The sequence below is a fragment of the Xenopus laevis genome, chromosome 2L (assembly GCF_017654675.1).
Source record: "Xenopus laevis strain J_2021 chromosome 2L, Xenopus_laevis_v10.1, whole genome shotgun sequence".
Lineage (NCBI taxonomy): Eukaryota > Metazoa > Chordata > Amphibia > Anura > Pipidae > Xenopus > Xenopus laevis.
Window position 1 is genome coordinate 148,111,544 of NC_054373.1, and position 20,577 is coordinate 148,132,120.

Here is a 20,577-nt window from a genome sequence, read left to right on the forward strand (position 1 = left end):
TAAGAAAATAAGATATTTTATAAATATAATCATTTAAAAATGCTGTACACATTTTTTGAAATAATTAAAGGGATACTGTCATGGGAAAAAAATTTTTTTTCAAAATGAATCTGTTAATAGTGCTGCTCCAGCAGAATTCTGCACTGAAATCCATTTCTCATAAGAGCAAACAGATTTTTTTATATTCAATTTTGAAATCTGACATGGAGCTAGAAATATTGTCAATTTCCCAGCTGCCCCCAGTCATGTGACTTGTGCTCTGATAAACTTCAATCACTTTTTACTGCTGTACTGCAAGTTGGAGTGATATCACCCCCTCCCTTCCCCCCCCCCCCCCAGCAGCAAAACAAAAGAACAATGGGAAGGTAACCAGATAACAGCTGCCTGGTAGATCTAAGAACAACACTCAATAGTAAAAACCCATGTCTCACTGAGACACATTCAGTTACTTTGAGAAGGAAAAGCCAGAAAGCATTTCTCTCCTAAAGTGCAGGCACAAGTCACATGACATGGGTCAGCTGGGAAATTGACAAAATGTCTAGCCCCATGTCAGATTGCAAAATTGAATATAAAAAAATCTGTTTGCTCTTTTGAGAAATTGATTTCAGAGCAGAATTCTGCTGGAGAAGCACTATTAACTATTAACTGATGCGTTTTGAAAAAAAACATGTTTTCTGATGACAGGATCCCTTTGTTACACTTCACCATTCCCCTCTCAGCATCTGTCTCGTTTCATTCTCTCTTCATGCATTAAAATATAAAAATATTTTGCATTGTTAAGAATCCAGGTTTATTAAATCCACCTTTTATTGTAATGGCTTACTGGATGTATGAAACATTATTTGCTTTAATATTTCTTCCACGTATAATGGTACATGTGCTACTTTATTCACCTGAAAAGTACCTGATTTTGTCTCCAGCAATTCGTTTTGCCTTGAATGAAATGTGCCTGAAATTCTATAATGGGCATAGTCAAAACCCTAGTGTAGGTGATTAAAAGTGTTAAATATTCCAAACACTAATACATACTGAAATTTCACTGCAGTGAAAGTGTTTGCTATTTTTTTCATGCTTGGCTTAACCCATTAACGTCTATACTTTTGGATATGTGGCACAGTCCCCTTACTTTATTTATTTGCTTGCTTTATGCTCCTTTCAAATGGGCTTTTCTTGCTATGTACTGGTTTTAAAGTATGCTTTTACTACAAATCTCTGTACATGTGACTCAAATAGGGGTAAATTTTTTAATGTGTGGTTTATTTGATATGATTTAATTATTAAAAAATGTTCATTACCAATTCTGCTCTGTCACCAGCTTCCCACTCCTGCACTTGCTCATTTATTCTGCAATTTTCATGTATAATCAAAGTCTGTTGAACATTCCCAGCACTTTTAGTTTGCTGAAATGCCACCTTATCTGAGGGCGACGTGTCTTGGCATATTGAGATCATTGCTAAAAAATATGTAGGTTCTTAGCTAGGATTTAGGCTCCGAGTAAGTTCTAGCTATTACTTAGTACTTAATGTTCATGGTACTTTATTAAGTTCTAGTTATTATACATACAATCCTCTTAATATAAGCAATCTTCTTATCAAGCCGTAAAATGCCAGTGGTCCTGTTGTGAAAGTAATGCTTGAGAGCGCTTTTTAACGTTTTCTGGTTTTCTATCCTGCTTAATGTCCATTTATAGTTGTACAGGATTGAAATTCCTACTTGAAACCAATTATAAAATGGAAGAACATATTGCTCTAACATTGCGATTTCAAATTGTTAATGGACAGTTAATATGTTGAGATGTTAAGATAGTTACGCAGATCATGGTCTTTTCTTAATTCCTACAGCACAAAGGGGACAGTATGAGACCTAGAAATCTGCAGCAAAGACTGTAAATTAAATTTTTTGGCTATAGATATCATGTTTTTGTGTTACTTTTGTGACTTGATGGTCGGCATAGCTAATGTCATATGGGGTTACACAACACTGATATTTTTAGATGGTGGGAGCTTCGTAAAAGTGCAGACAAAATAATTTTTCTGATTGAAATAGCCATGGCAGTTCCATGTATCTCTTTCTGTCAGTGGGCAAAGCTATGTGTGACATTAGCCTTAGGTTTTGGGGCAGGAGTAAAATCCATATGGGACTTGTCATGACTGTGATGCACAGGGATTCACTATGATGGGAAAATTGTGCCAGGTCCAGAAGTTTAGTGACCATGGTGAATAAGTAGCACGTTAGGAGTTTAGTAACCATGGTGAATTAAAAGTTTGTGGCTAATGTCATACATAGAAAGGTCTCCATATCAAATAATACCTCTTATTGTAGTACGTGTAATTTTTTTCTGGCATTAAATTTGTGCATATTTTTTTTAAAAAAAGCCTTTCAATTTGTTGTAAATCATGTCAGGGCTGCTGTTTCAAGTGGAGTAGGAAAACAAAAGTACCAAGGGTGCAATGTAATTCATTCAAGTTAAACATTGTTTTAGGTGTTCCATGGCCGGCACTGATCAGCATGCCACTTCCCGTTTGAAGTGAAAATATACATCGTTTTATGGCACAGAGTATTTACATTAAGAGATTATCACTCAGTATCAGGCAAATGAACTGGGTGCCAAAGAGCAGCCCTTTCCATTCACCTGAAAATGCGATAACATGCAAAGTGGATATGGAAATGAGGTTTAGTTGAGCATGCAGCATGAAGTCCATACCAGTGAGAGCAAAGTAGTGACTGCTATATAACTAGTGAGAACTTATTATCTGGTGTTAGCTCTTCCAGCAATTATAAATAGACACACACATCTCAGGAAAGTAATTTTATCTCCTTGTCTGTCATCAACAAGCATCTCTACTACCTGATACTAAACTCTTTTCAGATACTACCACTATTATAATGTTAATGATCACATCATATGAAAGGGAAGCTAATTAAAATGTGGAATCCATATATTTGAGTATTCTTATAGACAAATAGAAGAGGTCCTCTGCACTCAACCCATTATCAATTTATTTAAGACATTGAGACATTTTGTGCATACAACTACTAAAAAATGCAAGCTGGCCAATCGGAAAGGTTAATGGGCGTTATCAGGCTTGTGCTGTAGCTCCGACGTCCCGTACTTATCTGGATTCCTTCAGCTCTCTGAGAGAGCGAAAACTGCAGGCGGTAACTTCAATATACTTTGGTATGTTATGTTACTAAAAGTAATGTATCCTGACAGAGGCTTATCTGGTGAAGAAGCAGCCTCCACCGCTTCCTAATCATAATAATGTAGCAGCACAGCTTCAAGAGGGAGTTTAGAGATGAAGCACACACACAGAAACACAGAAACTACAGCTGCTTTTTATTATATAAGCAATATGCTATTTCAGAGAAGGTTAAGAGAAACCTTGTAGTGATTCTTTATTAAGATTGACAGCAGCGCGCGCTTCCGATGCTTGTCCACCACATCTAATGTTATGCTCTGTCAATATTGACGCATGCGCAGAAAATCAGTAAGGACGTAGTTGGTGGCGCGCACCAGCCCAAAATGGTGGACACGAACATCAAATGAAGCTATACGATGCACACAGGGATTGCAAAGAACAGAGAAGGTATTTCTAGCGATCGAGGAGGGGGGAAAGTGCACTTTACAATGATGTTGTGAGTAAAAACAGAGTTTCCTTGTCCTTTAAGAATTCTATTGCTTCATTATACATTTTACAAAGGGACTAAGTTTTGCCTGCAACTTACTTGCTGCTTTCAAAGTAAAACTCCCAAACTTGGCTGCCCTTTTATTAGACACCAGTGGGATCACCTGACTATAGCTGGGAAGGGTGGGAGCTACAACATGGAGCTGGTCACTGCTCCTGTATAACTATAACAAAAAAGGGAAAGTTGTGCTCACCGCTAATTTTTAAAACCATTCGGCGGGGTTTTAAAAAATTAGTGGCGAGCACCACTTTCCCATTATTTGTTTTCATGTGGCGGATGATGGTATCTGTTTCCAAACATTCCTGTAGAAGACCTACATGGAAGTATTAGAAGATCTATATGAAAGTATAACTCCTGAAGTAGATATGTTTTTTTCCCCCAGGCATCACTGACAAGGAGTTCCCCATACTGTGAAAGTGAAGGCCACGATGGTCGCTTTCTTCTCTCCTATGATAAAACATTGGTCATTAAAGAGATTTCTAGTGAGGATGTTGCAGATATGCACAATATTCTCTCTCATTATCACCAGGTAAGTATATTTAATGGTCCCCATATACGCAAAGATCTTTCTTTGCGGAACGACCGATTTTAGCGAAATCCGACCAATCCGTCAAATTATCGTGAAATTAGTGGGATTTGAACGATCGTACATTGTACGATTTTTCGTCCGACATCTGTCAGAAAATTGATCGGCCAGGTTAAACAATCTTTATCGGTCCCAGTGCAATTTATCTATGTTTGCAGGGCCAAGCAGGCAGCTACCCTTCCGTTTTCCTGGCAATATCACCTGAAATGGTATTTTTAGTTGATGGACACATCGTACATTTAAACAATCTTTTGAGATAATCGTGGTCTCGCGATAAAGAAAAGATCTTTTAAAGATCTTTACATGTATGGCCAGCAAGAATATAGCTGAATATGTTGTATGTGGACCCCTTCATCTGCCTCTTACATGAAACCTCACCAATGAGTGTCACACTACCAGCACAAAACTACTTTATTTCTCCAATAATGTACATGTCGCTGCTTTTTACCTGAGTTTTTCTGTTGTTCGTTTGAACGCTGACCTCTCATGACTTTTATTTCAACAAATGAGTATTTCTTACTTCTTTAAAGGGTTTTTTTTTTTTTTCAAATTGTTCCTCAGAAATAACTTTTTCAGTTACTTTCTATTATTTAATTTTTACTGTTTTTCCAAAATCTTAGTTTAAAGTTGAATGTCCCTGTCTCTGGTGTTTGTCTGGCAGCTCAGTAATTCAGGTGCAGATCCGACCTAAACTGTTACAATTTTGCAACATGCAGTTGATACATTTCTCTGCAGCATCTCTGGAGTATTAGCAACTATTGTATCAATTCTAACAGCTGCCTGTAATGAAACCCAGAGATTCTGCTAAGCAGGGACAAAGGGTCAGTGACCCCCTCCCAGAGCTGCCTTAGAAGGTGAAAAATTACATTTTACAATTCAATATTGAAAAACGGTGACACATAGAAAATAGAATGTAATTGGAAAAAGTCGCGTTCTGGTGATCTATCTGAAAACAACTACAGTCGTTATTTCTGGTGATCTATCTGAAAACAACTAGTTGTTTGAAGGTGAACAACCCCTTTAATGGCTTTTTGATTTCTTTAAAATAAGCCTATCTATGTTGTCCCCAGATACCCAATAGCATTTTCTTTAAAAAACCAAATGTTTTCAGCAGTAAGGGCAAAGACAGACGAGAAGATTCAGGGAGATTTAGTCGCCCTGCGACATATCGCCTCCCCGCCAGCTAGAATCTAAATCACCGGCACTCAAAGCACTTCATTTTCCAAAGTTGTCTGAAGTTGCCTCATGAGGATGACTAATCTCCCTGAATCTTCTCGTCTGAATCTGCCCTAAAGGGGTTTGAACATCAGGTTGTGCCTTCATTCCCTCCATACAAATGAGCAGCAATAAGACTAAAGTGAGTTTTGACTGCCCTCCGCTAAAAGTGTATAGGTCATTCAGCTGCAGTGCAATATTTACTATTCATCATCATTTAGAATCTTTTAAGGATGATTTCTGATGTGATTTCTCTTGTTTTGCCAGCATATAGTGAAATGTCATGGCAACACTCTGCTGCCTCAGTTTTTGGGGATGTACCGTTTGAGCGTGGACAATGAAGATTCTTATATAATAGTCATGAGGAATATGTTTAGTCACAGACTGACTGTTCACCGGAAGTATGATCTAAAGGTGAATATTTTTGTCTTCTACATATTGCCCTGTATAGCATATTACAACCACTGTTTCATTTTGTACTTATTTCATTTTTCCCTCTTACTCTTTTTCTTAAAACTATTGTAGTCCCTTACAGTTCCAGAGTCTGTGATTGTATAATCAGTGATTCTTAAAGGGCAAGTCAACCCCAAAATAAAAATGTGCCTCATAAAAGAAAACGTAATATTTAGCAACTTTTCAATATACATTCATTAAAAATGTTCAGTGCTTTTAAACCAATTGCTAGTAAAAGCAGCATTTGCTTAATTCCTGGTTGTTACTTTTTAAACAATGTTGCAAAAGTTTTAGTTCCCCAGCAAAGACAGCTCTGTTAAATCAGCTGCCTTATCTTATATTATATCAACAGAATAGAAAAGGACAGACAAAAACTGCTTTCAATAGCAATACATATACAAATAACTTAAACTTCATAGAATATTTGTAATGAATATGTACTAAAGTTGCTTTGAATTATGTTTTCTGTTATTAGGCAAATTTTTATTATGGGGTTGGCTTGCCCTTTATCCTTTTAGCCAGAACCACAAATTGGGACCCTGTGCAGTTTATGGTTAGTTCCAACTCAAAGGCAATCAACCCCTTTAAGGACAGATGCGCTCTATAGCTCTATCCATCATCTATCATCTATCTATCCCGATCAAGAAGGAAAAATGTTTTATTACAAGAATGAAGACTAATGTTTCGACCTACCCGAAAGCTAACAATACAAGGCTTCATTCAGATTCATGTTACACAGTACCTCTGAAACCAGCACAACTAGCATCAGAATTTAATAATCCGCCCTGTAGCATCAGCTTCTGTGGTGGGCAAACCTAATATTCTGCTTGACGATTTGCAACAACCACTAAGTTTAGCTTCTCAACAACTGTCCACAGCATGTACAGTGTTCCTGACACTCCTAACAAAATCCGAGATGGTGACCCCCTGAACACAACTTTGAAGGCCTGAATTATTACTGTTCTAGAAATGCTGAACCTTTAGGTCGGTGCATTACTCTCATTACCAGCAGTTTTCCATAAATAATTGTACATTGTGTCTTTGGAACAGACCCTTATACTGTATGTACATATGCATTTAGTTCTAGATTATCCGTGAATATTCCATCTAGTACTGACTGAATCTACTTTATAAAAAAATGATATAATTGGTATCACTGAGACCTGGTGGGATGAAACATGTGACTTGATTGTGAATTTAAATGGTTACACCCTTTTTAGGAGGGACAGAGGGATGTTTGTATGTAAAGCCTGAAATAAAGCCACGCACTAAAGAAATAACCATAGCTGCCACTGGTGAGGGTGTAGAATCCCTCTGGGTATAGATTTTGACTGGGCAAAAGGTTAGAAAGAGAATTATCATTGGTGTATGCTATAAACTACCTCGTATAAGTGACGAGTTTGAAGCCCAGCTACTCTTGCAGATACCAGCGGCTTCACAGCAAGTTGTTGCTATGGGTGACTTCAATTATCCAGACATTGACTGGGGTAATGGGGTTGCCAAGACAGAAAAAGCTAGTAGGTTTGTAAATATGCTGAATGACAACTTTTTATTCCAGCTCGTTCAAGAACCTACTAGGAATAACTCTCTTTTGGACCTTGTAATAACTAATAATACTGAACTCATCTCTAATATTTGTGTGGGTGAGCATTTAGGGATTAGTGATCATAACATGGTCTCCTTTGAGATTTTGTTGCAGAAGCAATTCTATAAGGGAGTAACTAAAACACTAAATTTCAGACATGCAAACTTTTGACAGTATAAGGGCATCTCTGTAACATATTAAGTGGGAAATGCTTTTCACAGGGTTAAACACAGAAAAAAATGGGAAGTCTTTAAAATGCTGCTTAATAAATATACGTCAGTATATTCCACTTGTAAGCAAGGAAAGTTTTTGCAAAGCAAAACCTTTTTGGTTCAATAGAAGTGTTGGTGATGATGTGGGTAAGAAAATACGTGCTTTTAAGGCTTTCAAGTTAGCTGGGACAGCCGAATCATTTATAAGGTACAAAGAAGCCAATAAAGCATGCAAAGAAGCTATAAGGCAAGCTGAAATTGATATGGAAAAGGATATTGCAGCAAGCACTAAAAAAAATCCAAAATTATTTTTTAAATATGTTAATAGTAAAAAAATGAAGCAGGAAGGGGTGGGACCTTTAGTATCAGAGGGGGGTCAGCTGGTTGATGAAAACAAAATAAAAGCGCAGATTCTGCGTCTGTCTACACAAATGTAGGTTTCCTTCTTAATAGTCCCAATTCCAGTAATACAACTAATGATGCATGGCTCACACATAAGGAAATTCAAAAGAGACTAGAACATGTTAAGATTAACAAATGTCCGGGGCCAAGTGGTATTCATCCCAGGGTAATTAGTGAGCTTAGCTCTGTGATTACCAAACCTCTTTACTTAATTTTTCAGGATTCATTGAGGTCTGGCATAGAAAAAAAAGGATCCCGTTCTCAGCCTCAAAACTATAAGCCAGTTAGTCTGACGTCCGTGGTAGGAAAGCTTTTCGAAGGGTTAATAAAGGATAAGATACAGGACTTGATAGCACATCATAATACTATGAGTGTGTGCCAGCATGGTTTTAGATCTTGCCAGACTAACTTAATTTCTTTTTATGAGAAGGTAAGCAGGGACCTCAATTCTGGGATCCCAGTGGATGTGATTTACTAAGACTTTGCTAAAGCATTTGATAGAGTGCCACACAAAAGGTTACTGGTTAAATTAAGGAATGTTGGCCTGGAACATAGTATTTGTACCTGGATAGAGAACTGGCTACAAAGAGTGGTGGTAAATGGAACATTTTCTAATTGGACCAGTGTTGTTAGTGGAGTACCACAGGGCTCTGTACTAGGTCCCTTGCTTTTCAACTTGTTTATTAATGACCTGGAGGTGGGCATTGAAAGTACCGTTTCTATTTTTGCAGATGATACTAAATAGTGCAGAACTATAGGTTCCATGCAGGATGCTGCCACTTTGCAGAGTGATTTGTCTAAGTTGGGAAACTGGGCAGCAAACTGGAAAATGAGGTTCAATGTTGATAAATGCAAGGTTATGAACTTTAGCAAAAATAATATAAATGCAAGTTATACACTAAATGGCAGTGTGTTGGGAGTTTCCTTAAATGAGAAGGATCTAGGGGTTTTTGTAGATAACAAGTTGTCTAATTCTGGGCAGTGTCATTCTGTGGCTACTAAAACAAAGTTCTGTCTTGCATAAAAAAAGGCTGTAATGCTTTCTTGGCCTATCCCCCAATTAGGGGTTAAGAGTGTCCAGCTAGTGTATGAGCATGGGTTACACTGTGAAACTACACTCAGGGTGGAGCCTTCGCTAAATGGAAGCTTCCCCTTTAAGATGGTGTAAAACTACAACCCACAGGCTAATTAGTGTTAATAATAGATAAATTGGACGCCAGGAGGTTCTTTATGCAGTAAAACAGGTGAGATGGTTTATTGAACAGAATATGCAAAGACAATTGACCACAGGTTTACTCACGCAGGAGCTGTAGTAGAAGTTAGCATATCACAGAGGAGAAAGGATAGCATTGATGATGATGCAGCATGTACAGATGTCACTCCTCAAGTCAAACAGTAGGAAGAATATCTCACTCTCAAAGACCAGTGACCAATGTGAAACAGGATCGATCAAGTAGGGGTCAGGCAGTGCTCTGCTATAGGGATGTCGCGGACTGTTCGCCCGCAAACTAATTCGCGCGAACATCGACCGTTCGCGTCCGCCGAATGTTCGCGAAGTTCGCCAATTTGGGTTCGCCTTAGCTGGCGCTTATTTTTGACCTCTCACCCCAGACCAGCAGATACATGGCAGCCAATCAGGAAGCTCTCCCTCCTGGACCACCCCCATACCCCCTGGACCACTCCCCTTCCATATATAAACTGAAGCCCTGCAGCGTTTTTTCATTCTGCCTGTGTGTGCTTGGAAGAGCTAGTGTAGGGAGAGAGCTGTTAGTGTTTTGAGGGACAGTTGATAGTAACTTTGCTGGCTAGTAATCTACTTGATACTGCTCTGTATTGTAGGGACAGAACTCTGCAGGGATTTGAGGGACATTTTAGGTTAGGTAGCTTTGCTGGCTAGTAATCTACCTTCTACTGCAGTGCTCTGTATGTAGCTGCTGTGGGCACTGCTGCTGATCTCATCTGCTGACTGCTGCCTGTAACCCAATAGTCCTTGTAAGGACTGCTTTTATTTTATTTTTTGTTTTTTTACTTTGCTACTATAAGAGCCCAGTGCTATTAGTCTAGCTGTGTTGGGGAGTGGGACTGGTGTGCTGCTCCTCCTAGTAGTTCACCACTACCAGCACCAACCAGAGTCAAAATTGTTACAAAGTATCTTATTTGCACCTGTTAGCTGTTCTGAGCTCTCTGCCAAAAGCCAATTAAGTTAGAAACTGGTTTTTTTCTGGCTGTTCAGTGCAGAGAAAAGAGGGGCTTTCCAGTACAAAAGAGGGACAGGGGGTTGAGTGGTCAAAAGAGGGACAGTTGGGAGGTATGCAAGTGCCACCTAGCTGTGTGAGCTTTTTCACATTCTGTCTAAATAACAATAATAATTCCGTGTCCGTAAACATCACCTGAGTGATGTTTTTACAGCAGCAATAATATATTCTGTATCCACTACTGTATACGTTGCCCTTGCAGGCATTGTTTGCCCAGTCTTTAACCAAGTGCCACCTAGCTGTGTGAGCTTTTTCCCATTCCGTGTCCAGAAACATCACCTGAGTGACGTAGTGTGATTTCTGCCCTTTACAGCACAAAACGCAGCGCTGTGTCAACAATGTATTTTTCAGATACATTTTTGCCCTTGATCCCCCTCTGGCATGCCACTGTCCAGGTCGTTGCACCCTTTAAACAACTTTAAAATCATTTTTCTGGCCAGAAATGTCTTTTCTAGCTTTTAAAATTCGCCTTCCCATTGAAGTCTATGGGGTTCGCGACGTTCGCGAACCGTTCGCATTTTTGACGCAAGTTCGCGAATATGTTCGAACATTTTTTCCGACGTTCGCTACATCCCTACTCTGCTAAACTGAATTCCCTATCACTGAGTTCCCTACACTAAAGGCACCTTAGAAGCCTTTGGGAGGCTACTCCCTGCTATTCTCCTTGATGGAGCATACAACTGCTCATACTACATAAATCTGGCTATTTCTCTCTCCTAGAGAGACTATTACAGAATCTGCCCTAATGATAACTAATCCTTGTTCACGGGATTGCCTGGTTCCAGACTTCAGCACCAAAGGTACAGGTCCCTTTGGGGTAAATGGCTTACTGGGGCCTTGGTGATCCCAGGCTTAATGGGAAACACCTAGCAGCACAGACACCAGGAGCCAAAGAGGAAGAGGCCACTCCCTACACAACACTATATAGCAGTGTGGCAGGGGAGTGTCATTACACTCTTTGTCCAATAGGTGTAGATGTTACACTTTACCAGTTAGAAGGGCTTGGCCCAATAACAAGGGAAAAGAGAACTTAAGGAAAGGTAGGGGATTAACTCTATAGGAGCCTAGTAGATCCTATAGGTCCCTACAGGGCATTCACTCAAGGGATGAAAACATAATTATGCCTCTTTAAAGGTCCCTGGTGAGGCCTCATCTGGAGTATGCAGTGCAGTTTTGGACTCCAGTCCTTAAGAGGGATATAAATGAGCTGGAGAGGGTGCAGAGATGTGCAACTAAATTGGTTAGAGGGATGGAAGATTTAAATTTATGAGGGGAGACTGTCAAGGTTGGGGTTGTTTTCTCTGGAAAAAAGGCGCATGTGAGGGGACATGACTAAACTTTACAAGTACATTAGAGGACATTATAGACAAATAGGGGACCTTTTTACCCATAAAGTGGATCACCGTACCAGAGGCCACCCCTTCAGACTAGAAGAAAAGATAGTTTTAATTTAATTTGAGGCAACGTAGGTGGTTCTTTACAGTGAGGTCAGTGAGGTTGTGGAATGCACTGCCGGGTGATGTTGTGATGGCTGATTCAGTTAATGCCTTTAAGAATAGCTTGGATGATTTTTTGGACAGACATAATATGAAAGGCTATTGTGATACTAAACTCTATAGTTAGTATAGGTATGGGTATATAGAATTTAATTAAAAGTAGGGAGGACTGTGTGTATGAATGCTGGGTTTTCATTTGGAGGGGTTGAACTTGATGGACTTTGTCTTTTTTCAACCCAGTTTAACTATGTAACTATATAATATGGAACAGAAGGCTGTTATGTTCTGCTTTATATTTTTCTTTTTATTTCCAGGGTTCACTGGTATCCCGGGAAGCTAGTGATAAAGAAAAGGTATAATCAGCTTTTTGTTTTTCTCTGTTTCCCTGTTGGGAATTCTAAATGTAATTGCGTTGATTTGCATAATGTAATTTTGTCTTGTGCTAAGTTCTTTCTTTGGTGCCTGTAGCATGTGATGTATTTTGCCATAAAATGTAATAGCAGTAAATATTCATAGAAATGTTAATATTTCTATTTTTTCCCTTTTTCTCCCCTGTACAGTCTATTGAGGATTGTATTTAATGAATATGAACTAGAGGTGCCCATGTGCGGTTGAATTATATGGTAGTGCCATTTTCATTTTTTTTACTTTTCATTTTTTTACATTGGCCTACAGATTGGTTTCATTTGTGAAATGGAACATATTCCTGGCTATAGATTTCACTTTATTTTCCCTTTAATTTGTTCTTTTCCTTTTTTTAAGGTAAAAGAATTGCCAACTTTAAAAGATATAGATTTTTTAAACAAGAGCCAGAAAGTATATGTGGATGAAGAGCAAAAGAGAAATTTTATGGAGAAACTGAAGCGTGATGTAGACGTATGTCATTTTTGTTTACTAAGCAAATATATTTTTGGGTGCAAAAACACCCTCACTAAATAATTGTTCATAAAGCTATTATCTCTGCAAACTGAATTCATTTTTAACATTAGAGAAGTTCTATAGAACTGTGCGCTTTAGGCATCAGTCTTTAATGTGGGATCTCTAGTTGGAGACCTTTGTTTGATTCCTTGTGAGCCTGGACAAGTCACTATATCCTGCTACCCCAGCACACTTAGTGGGTTATTTATCAAAGTCTGATTTTATCTCAACATTTTGTGCTGCAAACTGATCAAATCCAATCTGGTTTTTTACCCTTATTTACTATTACATTTTACCAAAAATTTGCTTTATTCGAAAAAATCAGTTTTTCAACATTTTTCAGATTTTTTCACCAGAAAATTCAGATTTCTTATGTTTTTTGCCCAAAACTTTGGGATATTGCACGAACCCAACGTACATCAAAAAATATCCCATTGACTTATATGCAACCTCAACAGGTCTGAGATGCCGGATTTTCTGATTCTGACTTTTCCATCCTCGGGGTTTAATAAATTCTGAAAATTTCATGATTTTTTAAAATTCCGTTTTTATAAAAAAAAATCACATTTATCGTGATTTTTCCATTCAGAGTTTAGTAAATAACCCTCCTAAAATGGCTGCCTTTCTTGCTATAAAGTGAGAGTTCCATGTGAGAAAAGCAATATATAAAAATAATTCCCCTTTCTGTAAGTACAGCAGACAGTCCTACCAACTTCTGTAAAGATCTTTCTATTACAGCCAGTGGGAAGGGTGTGGGAGCAGTGCCGGACTCCCTCCCTACCAAATAAAACCGCTGTCTGAACACTTATATTAACATAGAAATTAACCTAGCTGCTAATTTTCAGGCCACGCTGTGACTCAGGAGAACATATAGTTGCCATTGGCTATAGTTGGCAGAATGCAGCATGACTGCAGATGGTCAAAAAAAAGGTCAGCCCCTTAGCACATAGCACAGTAGTGACAGGCTTTGCCCCTTTTACCATATTGGTCATTTGGCCTTAGATGGACTGGTTTATAAATGGCCTTCAGATATTACTTTCTATATTCCTTTTGTTTTGATTTTTGCATTCATAATAAGGACGGAGGCAGGGCTTTATTTTGCATTTGAAATGTTTAAAGCGTCTCCAAACAAGGGTTCCAGCAAATGATCACCTGAAACAATAACTTGTCATTGTTAATATGAATATTTTTGCTTAATTTATGTCCCCATGTCAGGTTTTGGGTAGCCTGTAAGAGCTATTAACTTAGTTACAAGGGGTTACTTTCTTATTTGTTGGTTTCCTGATTTTGTCTGTTTTTTTCTTAAAATGAGCATCTTACTGCAAACACTTAGTTCCTTAGGCACTGGCAATTTAAGCTATGTTGGTAGCTTAGCATAAAGTGCTCTGTTTTTTTTTTTTTTTAAGTTTGGAACTTTTTTGAAAATAATGTTGCACTTGTAATCTGTTTTTTTTTTTTTACAATGTACTAGTTTCTAGTACAGTTAAAGCTCATGGATTATAGTCTGCTGCTGGGAATCCATGAAGTTTTCCGGGCTGAGCAAGAAGAAGAGGAGGAATTGGAAGAGGAAAATGCTGAAAATGAATGTTCTCCACATGTTGGATCATATGGAACATCTCCTGAAGGCATTGCCGGTTACCTGAACTCTCATAAACCATTGGGCCCTGGGGAATTTGAGCCCATCATCGATGTATATGCCATCAAGAGCTCAGACAGTAAGTATTCTGTGAAGCTGGGTTTTTTCTTTTAAGGGCCTTACTGGGGCAGCATACACACACCTTTTAACAAAATCTTAATTAGTTGCAATTACATTACATTAAAAGGTGAACATTTAATTCCAATACATATATGTATTTTTGTGTTTGTAGACATAAGCAACAGGAAGTGATGTATGGCAGCAAAGAATTGACGGCCTTGCATCTGCTTTTAAAAGTGTTTCTGAACTGTTCATCAGTTCATTGAGATGAAGTCAGTCACTGCCAGTCCTGTAATGCATCCAATCTGTATGGAGGGAAGGAAGAATTTAGACTGGATGTTTTGGCCAGTTGATAAAATAGATAAGATACAAGTCTCATAATCCATGGCTACATTTAAATACCTTGGAAGAAGGGATGGTTTTGGCAGGGAAATTACCATATAAGATGGTTTCCTCTTAAAGAGAAAAATCATGTATGTTTATTTTATAAAGTTGCAGTAAACCATTATTTGGTGCCCAAAAAGTCTTAACATAAGCTCAGTTGAAAAAAGGACGAATACTGCTATTAAATGTTAGCTTGACATAAATAAATGTAAAACGCTGCGTAATTTCCTGGAGCTATATAAATAAATGATGATGACACCTGTAATACTGTAAAGAAAACACTTGTGACCATGAGCAGGCTCTTTTTTTTTTTCTTTCTCCAACAAGGTGACATTCTTGTGTAAGTTGCTTATATGTGATGTATATTGTATTTAGTAATAGGTTGGTACATTAATTCTTGTAACTAAAATCACAGTATTGTGGATCTTTGTCTCCCTCCTTAGTCAGCAGGTTGTTTTTCCGCTTTAGTAATTGAATATGGACTAATTCTGTTTTCTGACGTTCAGGTGCTCCACAGAAGGAAGTTTATTTTATGGGCCTGATTGATATTCTCACACATTATGATGCCAAGAAGAAAGCAGCACATGCAGCAAAAACTGTAAAGCATGGGGTAATTCATTTTTTTATATCTTGTATGTTAAAAGTGTTTCAATTGGAGTGAGCCATTTATATGAACATAAAACATCCACAGTCTTGGAATGCAATTCAAGATGTGTTTAAATATTGTCAGTCGCACTGTATTGCTCATAGATTTGTATAGGTGAACCTGCTGATTTAGTCCCATAAAAGCCCAAATTCCTCATTACTGCTGTTGCTAAATTAGGGCTATTATACCGTACACAGTCGTTCTTACACGTGTTCCACTGCAGGGGAATACAGAAGTTACGGCAGCCTGTTGCTTTTAATGAGTTTGTGCTCACTCTGCTGCAGGGAAGCTTTGGCGGTTCCTTGACATGGGAATGCGTGATGGTCCACTGCAAGGAATTGCACAAAGAAATGCCCCTGTGTAAAAGCCCCAATGCAGGTACATTGATGATATCTGTTATAGCCATATATCCTAACATGTTTATTGTATTTTCTAGGCTGGAGCAGAGATTTCCACAGTGCATCCTGACCAGTATGGAAAAAGATTCCTGGAGTTTGTCACAAATATCTTTGCCTAATCCATCAACAGACACAAAGGGGATAACAGAGAAAAACAATGAGAGCCTATTGTCTTCTCTCATTTCTATAATCCAGCATCCAGGAAGGGCACAGAATTTTCACTGTATACATTTATTAACAAGCACAATTGGTAAAGTTGATCACTGGTTTGCATTGATTTCCTTCATAATACTAAACACTGTACAATTACATTACAGGAATTTAGTATAGTCACAGGAATCTGAATTAAACAACACTAGAGAGAGTCCAATGATCTGCGTATTTATGCTAATGTGCTGAACTTGAATACCTCTTTTACTGTAACATATAATTCTAACGCAAGGAACACATAAGAATCCATATTGATGGTAACACTGTAGGCAGACTTAGAGACTGTATTGCTCATCCCCCAATAACACTGTTACAAGATAAAAAATAATTTATTTTTAGCAGATTAGTAAATAGTAGTAGATAAGATTAGTAAAGCATTAAAGAAGAACTAAAGCACAGTAAAGAATTGGTCTGGACATGTTACAACTTGTGTTTTGGGCTTCTGTACCAGTCCAAAGTCACCACATCCTTTTATCATTGAAGATCTGTGCCTCTGAAATACCCGCAGTAACTCCCTACCTTTTCTGCTGATTTATAGCACATGCAAAATCCAATTGCCCAACATGCACCTCCTATGCTAGTATATATCAAGTTCACAATAATAATTAATTCACAGTATTAGCATGGAGACCAGTGTGAACCGCACCCACATTAATTAATAATTAGCCCTTTAGCATCAGCTACTGATTTAAACTTATGTTCTTCTAATGCTTTGATAATTCCTGAAGACCCCTAAACTTACCTAGTCAACCGCAGCCCAGACACACTGAGCATGTGTGATGCCACTGACACGCTCAAGATGGTCTAAAAAGGTCCAAGATTGGGAATGGCTGTGAACATTTTTGAGGGGCTGGATCATTAATGTTATAAAGCAATAAAGCCTCTGCGCTAGGTACAGTACATTTTAGTATGTAAGATAGTTCTCCTTTAAATCTGCGTTTTTTTTTTTTTTTTTAAACAAATTAAGTTTCATCTTTTGGATAAGTATAAAAAAACTCACACCTTGGGCTTAGCTTGATGATTTATTTTGCTTAGGTTAAACACGAGGTTTGCTGTTTTTGGTGTGTCCCTTTATTAAGTGAGAGTGTAGTCATTTGAATTTATTTTGTTTATAAAGGCCTCTAGTAAAAGGACTGTCATAGCCACATGAGCTTTAATCATCTCCTTTGTGCCCTAAATAAGGTTCTTATTTTTCTCTCTAGTACGTTATTTTTTATAAAAGGATTTTCAAAGACACAGCTTTGTGTTTACATGCTTTTCCTATTTATTCTCAAACATTTCACTCCAGCAATGCTGGCGTGCTGCCAGAGAGATTACAAGGGCTTACAAGGTATGCAATTCTACTTTTCCTCATTTTAAGGGAACATTACTAATCAGAGTCCTATTGATCTAAGTGAGAGTGGGTTATTTCTTATAAACCATGAACCTCAGGTTATATAAGTAAGAAAAGATGATGTGGGTTTCTAATATTCTTTTACTTCATTGCTTAATTGGCATGTTATATTTAACCTAAAATGTATGTCCTTTTGGAACATAACCATTTGCACTGTAGCCTCCTCTGGTAAAAACCCCTCTTAAAATGACCAGTTTTTCCCAGAAATGTCCTCTGTAAAAAGACTTTAGGTAATAACTGGTATTTATCGTATAGATATGCAACTTGTGATCCTTCTATTACCCTGGCCGGGATTAAGAGTAATTGGTGACTGTGAGTGCTTTACATGAGTGGCTTTTCACTGGAGGTTTCATGTGTTCCATGAGGAAGATTAGTTTTTTTCCCTCTCTTCCTACTGGAGAATAGCAAAATTCCCTCTCTACAGTAATAAGGGGGGTATGTATTAAAAGGCACTAAGTTTGCCCAGTAGCAGTAACCCTTAACCTATAGGATTCTTGCTTTTAAACAGGTTACCAGTAAATGCTGCCTTCTGATTGGCTGCTATGGGTTACTGCTCCTGGGCGTTTTTTACATAATCCCCTAAGTGTTAATTTTTCTGGAGTGCTTCTGGACCTGGTAAACCATTTATGGATAATAGGTGAGCCTAGCAGCAGGTCTGTGCCATCAAAATGGGCGGGATTACTGCACCTCTTTTAGTTTTCTGTTAGGTGGCAGCTGCTTTTTAATTAACTTCAAGAAAGATACACAATAGAACTGTGGCCTTTTGTAGAAGAGTTTAGAGCAGTGCTTTTTGGATGCTTTGGGTAAAGCTTCCCTTTGACATCCAATATTTGGTCAGGGCCGCTTTACCCATCTACTGCAGGATCTATCTAGATTATCTTCTCCCTGTGGGACATTCTTTAAAGGGATACTGTCATGGGGAAAAAAATTTTTCCCAAAATGAATCAGTTAATAGTGCTGCTCCAGCAGAATTCTGCACTGAAATCCATTTCTCAAAAGAGCAAACAGATTTTTTTTATATTCCGTTTTGAAATCTGACATGGGGCTAGACATATTGTCAATTTTGACCGTATCCCTTTAAACTATCTAGACTGCATATAGAAAAGTGAAGCAGTTTGTGATATACATTGCACTGCTTTAAGTCTACATTATTTAAGTCTATATTTTATAGCATTAGCTATAGCATCAGCCATTTAATAGGAAATCGGTTTCCCTACAAAAGTGCTATGCTACTATATATTTTTTTTATTCTTTTTTTTTAAAGGAGAAGAAAAGTTAAAATCAAAATATCACTCCTCAGTGATTAGTTTACTTCTAGATCTTATGTTTCGTTTTCTGTTGCTCCAGGCCAGCATATGTGCTGTAGAGTGAAAAAGGTTGTTTTTTTTTTTTGCTTAAAGTTTATCTCTTTACTGCACATGCGCACCTGACGATGGCAACGTGGTGCTCACAGAGAAGTAACCTTGGCTGGTGCAGTCTTCTGCTAACAACAGTGCCAGCCTGGGTTATCGGATACGTGATTATATTCACACCCACTAATTACCAGTGAAAGCCCCAATAGCTTGTCGTGAGCATTGGAAATAGTAGTGGCATTGGCCCATCAATGGAGTATGTCCTGCCACTGTGTTTGTTCTGTATACAGGTCATTACATCCCAGAGCCCACCTGTGTTGTACAGATCAACTGCCCTCAGTGAGGATGAATGAGCTAGACATGGAGGCTTTTTGTTGCAAAAGAAGACTGTTGCACTTTCCAGTCTATTAGCAGTATTGATGCAGCCTTCCTGTCTTTCTTTTGTTCAACAAGTTGCAATACTGGATGCCTCCCTAAACCCAACATAAATGATTCATTTGCAAGTCCATATTAATATAAGATCATGTAGTCACCACTACGCCAGCTTTATTATCAATGCCAAACACAAGCCTTTATCCAGCCAGCCGATAACATTCTTTCGGTGGCATATTGCCCATGTGATTGAGTGAATATCCTAAAGGAATAAGCGCTTTGACAATCATCTAGATTACGGAATACATTCTTAATCATCTAAATGATTTTTCACTGTAAGATTTCAGCATTTATTCATTAACCAAGATCTCATTTGCCTTTCCTCACAATGACATATTTGTACTAAAATATTTTATGCCTTTAATGAATACCTTAATATCAGTAATACCCTTGTACAAATAGCTAATTCCTGCTTTATCTGGATGTGCAAGATCTTTGAAACTTCAGTATGTGGAGTAACTCTTTCCATTTTATCACTCGACATTCTTAGAAGTGCCTTATTCTCTTTTGTACATAAGCAGTTTTATATATTTTTTACGCAAATGCACAATTGAATTTCTGAGCTGTATAATTGTGTACAAGCTGTCAGGTGCTGGGATAAATGTATATGCTAATAAAGCAAAATATATTGTATACTAACATGAATCAGTCTTAATGTGCAGATGCTACAACATGTTTGTTTGTATCCTGAGACTGTAGCCAAACTGCTGTGGCCTGTGTATATTTCTTTTACTACTGACTATACACACACTCTATGCTCTTATTGTGGATATGCTTTATTTTCTCTTCGTTTCCTCACCCTGGACAAATTGTAGTTTTGTTTAGTGGTATGTCTGAAAGGGGCAGAGTCAGGGCTGGATCTAGGGGTAGATAGAAGCGGCACGTGCTTAGGGCGCAATGAATTGGGGGTGCCAAGCATATACCTCTTTTGCCTTCCCCTGGTCCAGACCCTGGTTCCCCCACCTACACTCCGGTGCATGCCCCCCATGCACATCGCCATGTAGGGCGCCTGCTCCCGGAAGGGGGCGAAGTGGCCAGCGGCTTGTCTTGAGCGCTTGGCCTGGGCATCTAAAAGAAACATTACAACTAAAGGGCCAGACACTGTTGCAATGTGCAGTTTCAAGCACAACACCATGTTTTTTCCACCTTAATGTTTTTTCCCACAATTCCTGCATAGTTTTATGCCAGGGGGCTTTACCCCTGATTCAATTGCAGCTGATGCATCAAAATTATCACAATTGCACATGTGGTTTGTTG

The 20,577-nt window shown here is 38.3% G+C and overlaps 1 protein-coding gene across 3 annotated transcripts in view; it reads left to right on the forward strand.

Moving 5' to 3' along the window:
* Positions 1–19,959, forward strand: part of pip4k2c.L (phosphatidylinositol-5-phosphate 4-kinase, type II, gamma L homeolog) — a 28,651-nt gene extending 8,692 nt beyond the window's left edge. For 2 of the 3 annotated variants that reach the window (XM_018247468.2, XM_018247470.2), the window contains exons 4-10: positions 4,070–4,216; positions 5,756–5,902; positions 12,206–12,244; positions 12,654–12,767; positions 14,281–14,524; positions 15,396–15,499; positions 15,972–19,959. In XM_018247468.2, coding sequence (XP_018102957.1) covers positions 4,070–4,216; positions 5,756–5,902; positions 12,206–12,244; positions 12,654–12,767; positions 14,281–14,524; positions 15,396–15,499; positions 15,972–16,052 — 876 coding nt within the window. In that variant the 3' untranslated portion in view covers positions 16,053–19,959. The remainder of the gene's footprint in view (positions 1–4,069; positions 4,217–5,755; positions 5,903–12,205; positions 12,245–12,653; positions 12,768–14,280; positions 14,525–15,395; positions 15,500–15,971) is intronic. The other variant, XM_018247469.2, reaches the window with a different exon arrangement.
* The last annotated feature ends 618 nt before the right edge of the window (positions 19,960–20,577 follow it).